Source organism: Manacus candei, unplaced genomic scaffold (genome assembly GCF_025592945.1).
Source record: "Manacus candei isolate 608988 ecotype Guabito, Panama unplaced genomic scaffold, ASM2559294v1 h1tg000018l, whole genome shotgun sequence".
NCBI lineage: Eukaryota > Metazoa > Chordata > Aves > Passeriformes > Pipridae > Manacus > Manacus candei.
In genome coordinates, this window is record NW_026138066.1 from 13888129 (window position 1) to 13902240 (window position 14112).

General features: G+C 42.0%; 1 protein-coding gene across 2 annotated transcripts in view; it reads left to right on the forward strand.

Annotated features, from left to right (window-relative positions):
- CREB3L2 (cAMP responsive element binding protein 3 like 2) overlaps positions 1-14112 on the forward strand; it is an 85198-nt gene that overhangs the window by 64247 nt on the left and 6839 nt on the right. Inside the window, exons 5-11 of one of the 2 annotated variants that reach the window (XM_051784764.1) lie at positions 157-335; positions 989-1135; positions 2834-2892; positions 4143-4211; positions 11154-11253; positions 12167-12293; positions 12964-13189. In XM_051784764.1, coding sequence (XP_051640724.1) covers positions 157-335; positions 989-1135; positions 2834-2892; positions 4143-4211; positions 11154-11253; positions 12167-12293; positions 12964-13189 — 907 coding nt within the window. Of the gene's footprint in view, positions 1-153; positions 336-988; positions 1136-2833; positions 2893-4142; positions 4212-11153; positions 11254-12166; positions 12294-12963; positions 13190-14112 lie in introns of both variants that reach the window. The other variant, XM_051784763.1, reaches the window with a different exon arrangement.

The following is a 14112-nucleotide window of genomic DNA, read 5'->3' on the forward strand; positions in this document are numbered from 1 at the left end:
AACGTCTTCCAAGTTGCCACTTTTGCTTGACCCATTTTTTAGCAGGCATTCCTAGTCTTGGAAACCGGGTGGTGGTGGTGGAGGCGGCTCTAGTGGCAATTTAAATTAGCACCTCAAAATCGTGTGTTACATTACGTCTCTCTTGCCTTTTAGCAGTGGATCCCCTGCATTTGCCTCCGACCCCCCCCAGCAGCCATGGCAGTGACTCTGAAGGAGGGCAGAGCCCAGCCAGATCACTCCCTCCTTCAAGCCCAATCCAGCTACAAGCCACGGCTAAAGTTGCGTCACGCACAGCTTCAGTACTGTCCAATTCCCCTCTCCTGACAGCACCACATGTAAGTTGGGCTGGCTTTCTCCAGCACCTCCCTGCCTGTGTATCTCTCTGGTTTTCTTTTTCTTTTTTTTTTTTTTTTAATTACTGGTTTTGACATGGATTTGCTAGCTTTCTGCTGTTCTTTAGATGAATTCATCTCTGGTCAAAACTGCAGATCCAGTAATTCTTGCTCACTGGTCTGCTCTGTTCCCACAGAGAACAGTATGTGCCTCTCCTCTAAGCTGACACAGAGTTCAATGATGGACTGTGTTTTGCCTTAGGATCCAGCCCTGCTGGGTTAACCTGTCTCTGGTAGATCTGCATCTGTCTTCTTGTCAAAAGTGAGGGGTGATCTTTAGGGAGGGATTTTCATTAGTGCTTCTCATTTGTCTCTTTCCTGTTTGAGCCAAGGAGAGTTTTACTGTTGGCCTCAGCGTGTACAGAGCTTGGCCAAGAAAAACTGTTTTGAGGGAATCCTGTCCCGAAGGTTTGGTCCCTGAGTGGAAGTTATCTAGAGGGTCTTCCACACATTCACAATGGCAAGAGGCTGTTCTTCAAGTAGGCACAGTCCTCTCTGAAGTGGGAGAGCTGCTGCTTCTCCTCCCTAACAACCTTTTTTCCTAGGACTCTGTGCACTTACTGTAACATATTATTTCATTTTTATCACCCTTGAAGAAACTACAGGGGACTGGTCCCCTCATCCTGACAGAGGAGGAGAAGAGGACGCTGATAGCGGAGGGCTACCCAATCCCTACCAAACTGCCCCTGACGAAAGCAGAGGAGAAAGTGCTAAAGAAAATCCGCAGGAAAATAAAAAACAAGGTAAATGTTAGTGAGCTTTGCTGGGTAATTCCTACTTGTCCCTCATCTTAAAAAATGCTGCAGGATTCTGCAGTAGTGGTGTGTGGTACTGTTGAATGCTGTAAGTTGTCCTTTAATAAAGTGCTTTTCTTTGTTCCTAACCACATCCATCAAATTGCCTGTCACTCTGACAGTGTGCCTCAGTCTAAGTATTTACCTGAACCCATTAACAATGGAGTATTTAGCAGGCAAGGTATCAAGTTGCTGTGGCTTGGCTCCATTTTAAAAACAGTACAATCCTGCCCTTATGGTAGGCAAAGACCTCTATTCTTTTTGTGGCGATGAAGGTTTTCTTTTCTGTTTCCTGTTTTAAAATATGACTTTGTATTTCAGTGCACTAGTCTTTTGATCACTGAATTCAATGACCTGTAAATGAATGGTTGATACCAAGGCTGTCAAATGCCCTACAAGTTTTTTTGTTTGTTTTTTTGGTTCCAACATGGGGAAGAATGCAATTTTTTTTAAGACTTGGCCAACTCACTTGTTCTAGAGGTTTTACCACATCTTTGAAGGTTACTATGTTCTGTTACTGATTTTGCAGATAGAGGTGTAAATTTGCGTGCACTGAATTGGAATTTGGTCTTGTAATGTATTTTTAAAAAATTTTTGGAAATTATCTTGTGCATTTTATGTACCACTTTCAAAGAATCAGAGCCATTTATATTGAAGGGGATCTCTGGAAGTCCTCTGGTTCAACTCCTGGCTTGGAAAGTGGGGTCATCTTAGAGTAAGTTGCTCAGGGACTTGTCCTGTCACGTTTTATTGCCTCAAAAGGTGATGAGCCCTCAGCATCTCTGGGCAATGTGTTCCCATATTAGGCCAATCTTGTGGTAAAAACAGATAAATAGAATCTCTAATGTGTAATTGGAATTTCCTTTGCTGCAACTTGTATTTGATGCCTCTTGCCATCTTGCTGTACACCTCTGAGATGAGTCTGACGTCGTCTTTGCTATGTGAGATAGTTGCTGAAGACAGCAATAGGATTCCCTCCTTAGGTTTCTCTTCTTCAATCTGAACAAACCCAGCTTTCTTTGCCTTTCCTGAAATGTCACGTGCTCTGGCAGGCTTATTATAGCAGTGGTCTGCCTCTGGGCTCGCTTCTGTGCATCCAAAGTATTTGTTTCTGAGCCACAAACTGTAGGCTGTACTCAACTGTGGCCTTGCAGGCACTGAACAGAGGGGAAGAACCAATTCTCTTGACCTGCTACCTAAATCTCATTTATGGAGGCCCAGGCCGTTTTGCTCCAGGGGCTGGCACATTGCTGACTTATGTTTGACTTGCTCATCAGGACCCCAAGTCTTTGTCTGCAGAGCTGCTTTCTAACACATTCACAGACTTTTCCTCTCCCAAATGGAGGGCACTGTCCTGGGATCATCTTTTAGTATTTGTCCTAGGATATTCTCTCTGGATGAGAATGAATCTGATTTACTTTTTAAGGTTAGCGGGGAATGATCTTTTTTTATTACGACTGAGAGGAGCGGTCTTGCTTCAGAATGCGGAAACAGATCCAGCCAGTGCTTTGCTCGCCAGGAATAGAGATGAGAACACGGAGCCTTGCATCTAATAACGTCAAGGCTTTTTATCAGTTTATTAATCCATTTTTTATGCTTTTTTCCCCCCCATGCAAATATTTGTTGTTTTTCTTCCTTTTTCTTTAGATCTCTGCCCAGGAAAGTAGAAGAAAAAAGAAAGAATACATGGACAGTCTGGAAAAAAAGTAAGCCAGCCTCCTTCCTGTTTCAAGCGGGCCAATAGCACTAGTTGCAAGACTGGGAAGGGATCCAGCTGTGGATGCTGGGACGGTTCTGTGCACAGAGTGCCAGCTGCCATCTCGTGGCTGTGACTGAGAAAAGGCCCTGGTCCTAGCTGCTGCTTGTCCAGGGTCAGAACTGTGCCTGCCTGCAGCACATGCCTAACAGTGCCAGCAAATGCTTTACACCTTAAATAAGGCAAGACCCAGCTGCTGTTGCAGCTGTGTGGATAGGCATTGTCCAGGGAAAGGTGGATTCAGAGTAACAATATTCTGTCTTCTAGTGCAGATGAAAACAGAAATAGGAAGTGGGTGAGTCAGGACTGCCTGGGAAAACAAGCAGGACTCAGGAAAATAGCATGTGACCCATCAGCTTCCCTTAGTGAGCAGTAGCCAAACCCCCAGTTAGTGATTTATATCCCAAATTATTCTTTCTTCCAAGAGACAAGTATTCTAGTATTACTCTTATGCAATTCACCAGATGGTTCTGTTAAAACCCTTGTACCATCTTTGGTGATATCCTTGATGTAATTCCCGTTTTTTTCTTGTCTCTTTATAGCCATGTCTCACTTCCTTAGAGTTACTCTTATGAAATTCCATCCCATGCATACAGATATCAAAGCTATTTCCCTTTACCTTTTTTTCTTCTTGGAGCTATTCAGAATGGTCGTATTTGTCTTTTTGGGAGTCATATATTTTTACTTGGACCTCTTAGGTGCCGAGTTATATTACAATCTCCTTTAGGTGATTTCCAGGGACAGTGTGGAAATGAGTACTGTCTTGGGACAATCTTGAGCACTGTCTGTAGTCTCCTGGATTATTAGCCCTCATAAACTTGAAATTTGAGGGTCTGATTTCAGAAGCATGGCATTCGCTGGATTTCTGGGTGCCTTTGCACAAAACACTTGCTAACAACATAAATATAAACCATTCTGTGACTTCTAAAGTATCTATCCTGTGGCCCAATGCACAGAGAAAGTCTGAGCAGGATCTTTGCTATGCTATTTCAAGGGGCAAAAAGTAGTTACAGCCCATCCTGAATGAGCTGCACCTGGTGGGATGTAGTTGAGCACTGTAGGGGCTCCACAGCTAGTAGTATCTTTTAAGATGTAGGCAAGATCATAGAGCTCTCTGTGAAAGCAAGTTTGGCTTGCTTTGCAATGGCTTTAATAAATGACTGACTTTTTTACAATCCTCTTTCATTGTGCTGTCTCCAGAGTTGAGACCTGTTCAAATGAAAACAGCGAGCTGCGTAAGAAGGTCGAAGTCCTGGAGAATACTAACAGGTAAGGTATGAAGGGAATCAAACAAAACCATAGCAATGTTATTACACTGAAGCTGGAAAATCTGGAGGTTAAGAGATCAACTGAAATGTGAACAATAGCTGTATCTGATGGGGTTAATGACAGAGAAAGATGAGGAGAGCCAGTTGTTGTGACTGCAGTGGGATGTAAAGCATGGGGGCTTTGATGTCATGTCTTAAACCGTCTCCCTAGCCTGTGGAGTGCTTGGGAACCTTTTAGCACTTCTTAGAGTTCTTTCACTGCCCTACAGAAGAGCTCTAAAGAACCTAGTTAGTGACTCAAAACAAACAAAACAAACAAAAATTGGGAGAGTCCAACTCTCCCATTTCTCTTTATTTAGTGAAATTTTGCCAGGAGACCTTGACCTGGAACATGACACTTCCAGAAATTACAGTGCCAGAGCTCAAGAGTCTTTATTAGTTCCCTCTGCACTACTAGATGTCATTGCAATTATTTTGCACCCTTCTAACCATCTCACACCCCAGAATTTCCTTCATTTGGAGGGGAAAATCACCTTGCTTCATTTCTGAAGAAGCGGGTGACTCAGTGGTGGCTTTCTCAAAGGACACATGGCAGAAAATGTCAAATAGCTGATCTTTTAATTGGATGTTAGCTGAGAGTGCAGTGTCAGTCGTGGCTTATGCTCAGTGTGGCAAATTCAGATGAGTAGGCACTAGAAAAGCCCACTCTTAAAAGCTTCTAGTTTAGAGGCATTTGTAGTAATGGTTGAATGTTACCACTGAACCTGATGGTGACACTGAAGTGTGGGAGGAGGCTGGGTTTTGAAGATAAGACCCACAACCATGGAAAATGGCCCTGGAGCTTATCTGGCAGCCAATATATTGCTAATTGAGTGGCATGTGTTGTTTCTAATCTCTGGATCCAATCTCTACTTTCATGGAGCCAGACCCTGTAGCACTGTAACTTGTGGGAGAGCCTCTCCCACACACTGCTCATGCACAAAGACATCTGCTGCTTGTTTGAAGAGAGCCAAGCCATTTCTGTGCCTCTTGTATCGTCCTCCACAGTTTCACATACAAGAACCAGGAATTGTTCTGTAGGTGTGGAGTAGGGATGTCTCTCCCAGGATCTGTCCCAGAAGGTGCTGAAGCCAACTTCTCTGAGGAAAGGTGCAGCTGTAGATTATCCACTTGAGGACAGCATGTTGTCAAGCCTGGAGCTGTTCTCCCCATTTCAGATAAATTTGACCAGCTGTTTTCCTCTCTGAGTTGTTGAGGAAGCACTTATGAGAACAGCTTTGTTGGTATTGTCCATCCTTTTAGAAAGGACCTTTAGCATTCTCTCTCTTATTTGATTATCTTAATTGTTTCATGCTAAATGCTCTAAAAATATTTAGATAAGTGATATTATCTCCAGATCCTTCATAGTTTGGTCATGTGGGATGAGTTGCATTGTTTCCTGCCCTCTGCAATAGCATTGATATTGATCTGTAGTCTCTTGCAGAGCAGCAGATATTCTTCCCTTTGCACAGAAATTCTTGTAATCATGGCAATGCTGTGAAAGTGCCTGCTTTCATCAAGCCTTAATTTTGTAACATACCATATTAAGGGATTTTTCATCTTAACCCCAAGAGCCACTTTTTTTATTTACTGTATAATTGTACAACTGTCTCATTCAAAGAATGATTCCAGGCCCTTGTTTAATGTACATTATCCACATCTTACAATGAATTAAAAATGTCTCATTTCCTTACTGGTATTTGCACAGGGCCTTGACATGACATCCAGAGACCTTTCATATGTTTCAGAACTTGTCTTCACAGCATCCTACAGCTGGTACTTTCATCTTCTATGTATAGTCAGGAGTCAAAGTTCAGAGCAGTGGTGGTCAAAATTATGCAGTTTGTTGTGTCAGAAGCCCAAATTTATATGTTAGGATGTTATTTCTCAAAGTACATAGCACAGTTATGCACACATGTATCTTATTTAATATGCCCAAAGCAGAACACTAGCTGACTATAGTTGTAACTTCAAGTGTTCACTGCAGTAAAAAAATGAAGAAATTATTGAACATATTATCTAAAAGTAGATCTGCAAGCATTAGAGTTGTTCTTTCATTTTGAAAAATTGTAATAGTGCAAGAAAGATAACAGGAAAATAAGAGCTGTGATTATGTGTTAAAATGTTAATGCATTCAAGTACAGATAAAGACAAAGTTGAATTTCTACCTTGTTGGAAAATTGGGCTATAGCTGCTTACCTAAAAGTTCATGAACACCTATGTGCTGTCAGTCAGTATCATGTTTGTATAGTCAGGCTGGTTTTGAGAGGAAATGAAGGGCAATTTCCAAAACATACAACTATTGAACAGCAGTTACCTTTCAGTATGTGTAATCTGTTTTTTAGAGCATGTTATTCTATATATAGAAAATATTTGCATAGATATATACCTAAGACTTCAGGGAAACCCTGTTTGCGTTTCAAAATCTGGCTCCAAACCATGGAAACACTAGAATTTTTTTCTGATAAAAAATGTTCCTTCATTACTCTTAGTAACATGAAAAAATTTAGATGAAAGCCAGCCTTAGCCTGAAATTCTGGATCTGAAAAGATGTAAGGTCAAAAAAATTGCATCCAGGAGCATCTCCCTTGGCATTCATGCATCTTAAAAAGACAAGGCAGGAGGCTGGGGATCAAGACGCAGGAGAGTTTTTAATTCTCATTACTGTGAGTGGGTGACTGCAGCATTTTTGCCAGATTTAGTATTAGAACACTAGCATATGTTACCTCTCCTAGTTTGTATGACTCAGTCCTTTAGAAGAAACCCATCCAAGTTCCTTCCTAGGCAGTTTTCTCAAAACTAAGGAAGCACATTATTACATGCATATCTGTTGTGTCTTGTAGCCACAAGCGAGCCGGAGTCTGATTGTTTTGAGTAGCATCTGAACATGCGGGCACTGCCATCTTAGAAAACAAAGGGTGTGAGAGGAAGCTGGCACTGAGAATTGAACTGACTTGTCCCAGTTACCAAGAAGGCTTGGTCCACTCACATTTTTGCATCAGGACCAAAGGCTGCCAGTGATCCAAAGGGTTGAATACATTCTCTGACACCAGCGTTGTTTAGCAGCTCTTTGGGCTTAAAGACAGTATTGAAATATCTGGTGCTGTGTATAACGTGTTGAGAAATACCTTTGCTTTTTACTTCTCTTGAGTCTGGATCATCATATACTGATGATCCCTTTTCTTGGAGAAATGATAGACATAGGATGAGGTTGAGAGTGACACACATGGACAGTACATGCAAGTAGCTGCTAGAGTTGCTGCCGTGGAATAACACAAACCAGCTTTGTAGACCTGCACTATGACAGGCACCTTTAAAGGCAGTGGCTTTATAAATACAAGTGGGATGTTCTCCCATTTCTCATGCTCCTGCCCAAACTGTTGCAGCTCCCAGTCATCTAAAGATCAAGTTGCACATCACTCTGACCCACCAAGGGTTTATCAGCACCAAAGCTGCCAGACTTCACTGATTTGCTTGGCTGTTCCTATATTTATGGCTGGTAAAGTCATTTTACCAAATCACGTTCAAAGAGTGAAGGATCTAGATTTAAGTTGCAATGAGATATCTTGTACTTAATTTTAGACCACCGTTATAATAGTTGACAAAACATGGCAGCCCTGGAGCAACTCCTTGTTTTCAAACCAGTAGGACATTGGTTTTCATGCTGAAACATCTTCCATGGAAAATTGCTGGATGTTTTCTCTGTAATTCAAATGAAACAAAACGGTGGATTTAAGTGGTCTTTCAGTGAAAATCTTACTTTGGGATTTGTCCTCTTTCCTACAAATAGGAATCTCTGTGTAGAGTTAAAAGACAGATTAATTTTTCTCTCTCCCTATCAGAATTAGGTTTTGTTACTCACAAAGCAGGAACAATTCTCAGAAAACTTTTGATTAAAATAGTGTTTGATGTCCCCTAGAAAATGTCTTTTTTTTTTTCTTTGAATTGATGTTGGATTTTAAACATAAACATTGAATTGAGGAAGCCTCCCAGGTGGCTACGTCCTGGAGTGATAAATTTTCTCTCCTTAATCACAGTGTCACTGGAAGCAGAGGGGAAGCTTTGACTTGCTCTTATTTGGTAGTGAAAGGGTCTCTTCTGAAGATGAATATATGTGATTGTGCACGGGAAAATAAGACATCACAGGCAGAGTGAATTTGCTGGCAGTGTGTGGAAGGAAGAGCAGGAGTCTTCAGTCACTTTACAGCTTTCCTATGAGGTGCTTCCATTGGCAGAGAAAAGTGTGAAAACACGCTCACACCTCCCACGGAGGTGACCCTCTAATTGAATATCCCTGAGAAATGTGTCAGACACAGTGAAAATAATCCCTGTGGGTGCAAACCCCCTTAGCATGCTGCCTTGGGTTTGCATTTTCTCCTGTTAGGACTTAGCCATAGGCAGTGTGTTCCACTAAAAGCATTTGTGGCCTTTCTGCTTCTGTTTCGAGGGAGCATCATAGTTTATGATAAGTCCCTATTCTGCAGAGTAGAGACCTGATCCTTTTCCCTCTCTTGGTCCAGATCATCCCTGCAGCTGTCCAGTAAAAAGCTTTTACTTGGGAATCTTTTGACCTCAGACTCCAGTCTTCCACCATTCCAGATTCAAATAGAGAATAAAAGCACCAAGGAGTGCTCCATTTTGGCAGTGGCAGGGTAACATGGTATCATCTCTGATCAGACTTGTTTCTTGCTCTTGCCTCAGTTCTTGCTCGTAGTTTGCAAATGCATCTGTATCCTGCCAGCTCCAAACACTGAGTTGAGAAGAAGACAGTAGCTCTGCTCAAACAGATAAATGACTTGGGGAAGAAAGGCATTTTATGTGAAGGTAGTTGGTAAATGAGGTGTGGGATGAATCTTCCTCTGTGTATAGGAGACCTCAGAATACCTGCCTAATTATACTTTCCAAAAGGAGACTGCTTTGGAATCAGCTCTCTGGGCCCACTCTGCCCAACAGGTTTTTTTAAATTGAACACAAAAAGGCAGAGATGAGCAAAATGAGGAGAATTGCCTCTTCTCTGTTGATTTCCTCACCAGCCATTAGCTGTTTTCTCACTGACGCCTCCACAAAAAGTGGCAGGAATGATCAGCATTTCAAGGCTGCTGCTGCTGCCAGCCCCCGAGCTGAGGAGGAGGAGAGCTCCTTCCTCTTCATTCCTCAGAGCTGTTCTGTGTTGAGCCCAGTGGTTCAAGCCCAAAACGGGGGGAAGGTTTAGTCTTCTGTGATAGCACAGAAATCTCAGGGTTAAAAGGGCACTGCTGTATAGCATAGCTCGTGGCACATGGTTGGAATACTGCATGCAGCATATTCTGTGCCAGAAAATGATGTATACTATGTACTCAAGTCTTTGTGAACCCCATGCCATGCAGCGGATGTGAGGGGGAGCTGGGGAGAGATGCAGAAAGGAGCAGGAAATTGGGATGGTCTCATTTATGTGAGGGACACTGTTTATATCTCTTAATTTGCCTGTGGTCTCTCTAATAGTGAGTAAAGGATTGAATTAGGCGTATTGCTTTCCTTTTTTAAAGAGTTGCAGGATAAGCCATGCTCTCAAGAGCATGCAAGACATCCTTCCTTAATAAGTTGAGAAGGATCTGCTGGCCCAGATAAATCTGTGCTGTGAGAATGCCTTGTGCTCATTTCAGAATGTATTCCTGAAGTCCTTGAATTCATTAAGCCCTAATTAGCAATGAGCATTGATGATTAAAAAAATCTATGATAATAGGCAGACCAGTGTATATTGAGCTGGGAAGGCACCTCTGGGTCTGTCCTACAATTAGCTTTTAGCCAGTTTGATCTTAAAATAATCCTTCTATTTTCTCTGACACCCTGACCTCGCCTCTTGCTTTAGCGTTTGACGTCACAGCTTCCAAAACTGTTGCCTGGAGTTCTGTTGGGGTATCCTCCACAAGAGATTGTGAGACTTACAGGAGAAGTGACAAGTAAAGTTGGAAATGAACAGCAAATTTAACAACTTGGTACAAAATTGTACTGTGTTTGTGTCAAGGACAGGCATTTGGTTTGCTCCTTATCTGCTAAAACACTTCAATGAAAACTGCTGTGAAAACCCTCTATCAATCATACTTTGAGATAATTTCCCATTTAAATGAGTGGTATTCTGACTGTAGTAATTGATGCTACAGCAGAAAAAAGCCAGCCAGAAAGACAGAATAATATCCTGCTGGTCTAGGACTGTTGACTCCAGCCACAAGAGAATTGTCATTGTGGTTGGGACCTCTGAAAGACACAGTCAGAGTAGCCACTTGAAGCATCTGCAGTTTTTGTCGGCTCCTGGAGGATTTAGCAAATAGCAATAAAGTGTTTTATTTAATAAATGAATTTGAGAAATGAAGTCTGTGCCCATGTTCAGTTTTAAGACCTTCTCTTTAAAAATGTTCCAGCATGTGGTCCAAACCACTGAATAGGTTTTTTGGAAAAAGGAGGTACCTCAATCACCAACTACAGCAGTTATAAACTCACTTCTGCACCTTTAAAAATAATGGCAAAACTCCTGCTGAATTCATGACATATCAGGTTGTATATGCATCTGGTCACTTGTGTGTAGAGCAGTTTCATTTGCTAATGTGCTCACTGGAGCCATTTCTTGTAGGAACACTGAAAACACAATTTTTATTTACAAGAGCTTTCTGAAAGTACTAAAGAAGTAAGTGTTCAGGCACATCAGTTGAGGGAAAAACAAAAGATCTTTTTGAAAGTTCCAGCATTAATACATGTAAAAACTTTGTAAAATTAAAACCATTCCTTGCTAGTAATTTCAAGGAGAGGACATTAATTATCTCTACCTTGTCATAAATGCTGTATTATTGGCCAGGTGTGAAACAAAAAGCTGTTTAACCAAGAAGAGGGGCAGTGTGTGTGATTCTTGTCTGTTGTCTTTGCTTTCCAGAACACTTCTGCAGCAGCTGCAGAGACTCCAAGCCATGGTTGCTGGCAAAGTGTCTCGTTCATGTAAGGCAGCTAGCACACAGACAGGGACCTGTCTTATGGTGAGTGTCCCTAACACTGGGAATTGTAAGGGGATGAGAATCTCTTTCCATTGCTCAAAGGCACATCCCTTGCTCTGCAAAGCCTCTCAGTTGCAAATTTGCAGCTTGGGAAACTCCTTTTCATGATTTGACAATTAATTTTGAGGTAGATGAGACTTGGGAAGGCACTAAATTCTGGAGGGGACTGGACCTGTGCTTTTGGTTGGGTGCTACAGTGATGAAGGAAGGAGCACTACTCCTCCAAATGACCCACTTTATTATTTACTGCAGTATTGTATGTGAGAAATGGTGTCTAGGGTTGTGAAATGAAAAGGAAGGTGACTTTTCATGCTCAGTTCTTTTGTTACCAGTAAAAATAAACTTGCTCAACCAAATCAAAATATAACTGAGGCTGTAAATCTACCTCTGTCCTATTTCAGTAATAGTAGTCAAGATAAGAAAATGAGTAGAATGAAACATTTCCCTTTTCCCTACCTACACTCAGCCAGTGAGTTCCCTTTATATCTAAAGTGGTATAAATTGATGGAAAGTATTTACAAGACCTAATCTGTTCTCCTAATCTGCTAGCCATGCTGTCACTTGGAAGCAAGACTGGGGCAAGCAGAAGTAACCTGTCGGGAAATTCCTGACAGTATCTGTAAAACACACATGGCAGCTTTGTCTGCTTTTCAGCTTTCTGAGCAAATAAGGCAGCTGGTCAGAATGGTGGCAGACATTGAAAACAAACTCCAGCTTTGAAATGTGCCCTTTAAAAACACTGAATTGCTATTGTATATGTGCCTTTGCTAAGAGACCCTGTATGTAGTGATGAAAAGGGCCTCAAATGGTTTGTTTTGATAAAGTGTTAGTTCTGATGTGTGCACATGGGTCAAAACCTAGTGCACTCACCTCTTCTGCATCCTCCCTTTGCCAGATGGTGGTGCTGTGCTTTGCAGTAGTTTTTGGCAGCTTCTCTCAGAGCTATGGGCCATATCCTTCTGCTACGAAGATGGTGTTGCCCAGGCAGCATTCCTCACCAGAGTCCTACACAGATTCCATTGGTAAGTGACAGCTATTCCAGTCTTGCTCCTTGCTCGGTTGTACTTTGGCACTTGTTTTCCACCTCTATTCCTAACCCCTTTCTCAAGCATCTTTTGCTTTTCTGCTTCTTGACTAGCCATTTTTTTATATGTAACAAAGAAGGATATATACATATATATACAAAGAAGGATAGCTTGGTAAACTATGCTGATGGCAGCAGACCTCATAAACATGGGCAAAGCCTTTTCCCCACTGGCTTGCTTGGTACTTCTGGAACTAAAGCCAGTGGTTTGTGAAAGGTAGCAGGGTTTCTACTCAGTAGGAAATGTTCATACTGTTAAAATGAACAACTGGTATCAGTTGGTGTTTCCTTTGCCAGTGTCAGCAAAGACTCCAAGGACTGAGTTGGAATTTGTTAGTATTATATACCTATAATGAACCAGTATATTATCAGAGTGATTATTTAATTTTGTTCTTGTTTTGTGAATAATTTAGAGCTTTTTGATCCCTACATGGACCATTCCTGTGGTTTCTTTCTTCAGCTATCAAACTTCCAGTTAATCACTATGGAAAGAAAAGCCCTTTGCAGCTTTAGCTCTGCTCTGACAGTTTCCATTTCCTGAAATAACCAGGGCTGTTCTCTGACCTGCCTGTTTCTCATGTCTTTTTGCCTTCTCTCTTTGTATGTAGTGAGGTCAAGGAGTCTGCTAATTTATGAAGAACCTCACCAGCTGGAGGAGTCGTCAAGCCCGATCTCCTTTGCAGATCGCAATGACAGGCAAACAGACACCTCCAAGTACGCAACGCTGTCCCTGGAAGCCGTGTCAGGGACACAGCAGGATGACATCATGCAGTTCACAATAGGCAACGAGACAAGGCTAGAGAAGTCAGTGCTGCTGGGCCTGCAGCAGCACAGGTGAGTGCAGGGTGGGCTGCTTGTCATACCGGTGTTCTGTCATTGTGCCTGAAGGCCAGAAGTGAGACTAGTGGCTCAGCTGTGCTGGGCACCGTAAAACATGAACTAAGAGTTTGGTTTTTATCTGGAGATCCTATAGGCAAAGTCATCGTTACTCTGGAGAAGTGTTTGCCATATTGTTGTTGTAATACAGCTACTGAACTCTCTACTTCTACCAGAAACCTAAACCCCGTAAGCCTGTTAGTTCTGCCTACCCACTTCTTTGAGCACTTACTTGTGTGTCTCCTAAAGGAATAAGCTTTTACCAGTTGTGTGGTAGTGTGAAGTTGTGACTCACTGGGCTTTCTATGAGGTTAGGGTGTGAAGAGCTGGAGCTTCTCACAGCAGTGATCCTACTAAAGCATTACCGTGGGAAGTTTCCGGGACTCAGTCTTAAGAGACTGACGTGTAAATTTATTGGACTGATTAAGTTCCTACACTGAGTTCCTTTTTTTTAACTTAAATTTAAGGTTTTGGGGCCTCTGAAAAGAGAGAGATTCACTGATTTAAAGATGTATCTGCAGTTTTCTTTCCACTGCACCTTTTCTTGTCCTGCCACTGTCCTGTTGGCCCGGGTCTCAGTCTCTGCTAACAAGCAGTAACAAAGCCCACCAAACAGTGGAGAGAGGGATTTTGTTTGGCAGCGTGCTATTATGAGGGCTAGGATCAGCCATATCACCCCAAGTATGTCTTCTGAGCACTTGTGTCAAAGTTATGCCTAGAGCCAAAGAGATGACTAATTCAATGTGTTACCAGACTCCAGCTGACAAGTACCTGGTGAATACTGAATGTCTTTTTAGCATTAGCTAATTCAAGCAGGATATGCACTTTTAAAAATGACTGTTAATGTTAACCTTTGTTCTTTTTGGTATTTTTCTTCCCTA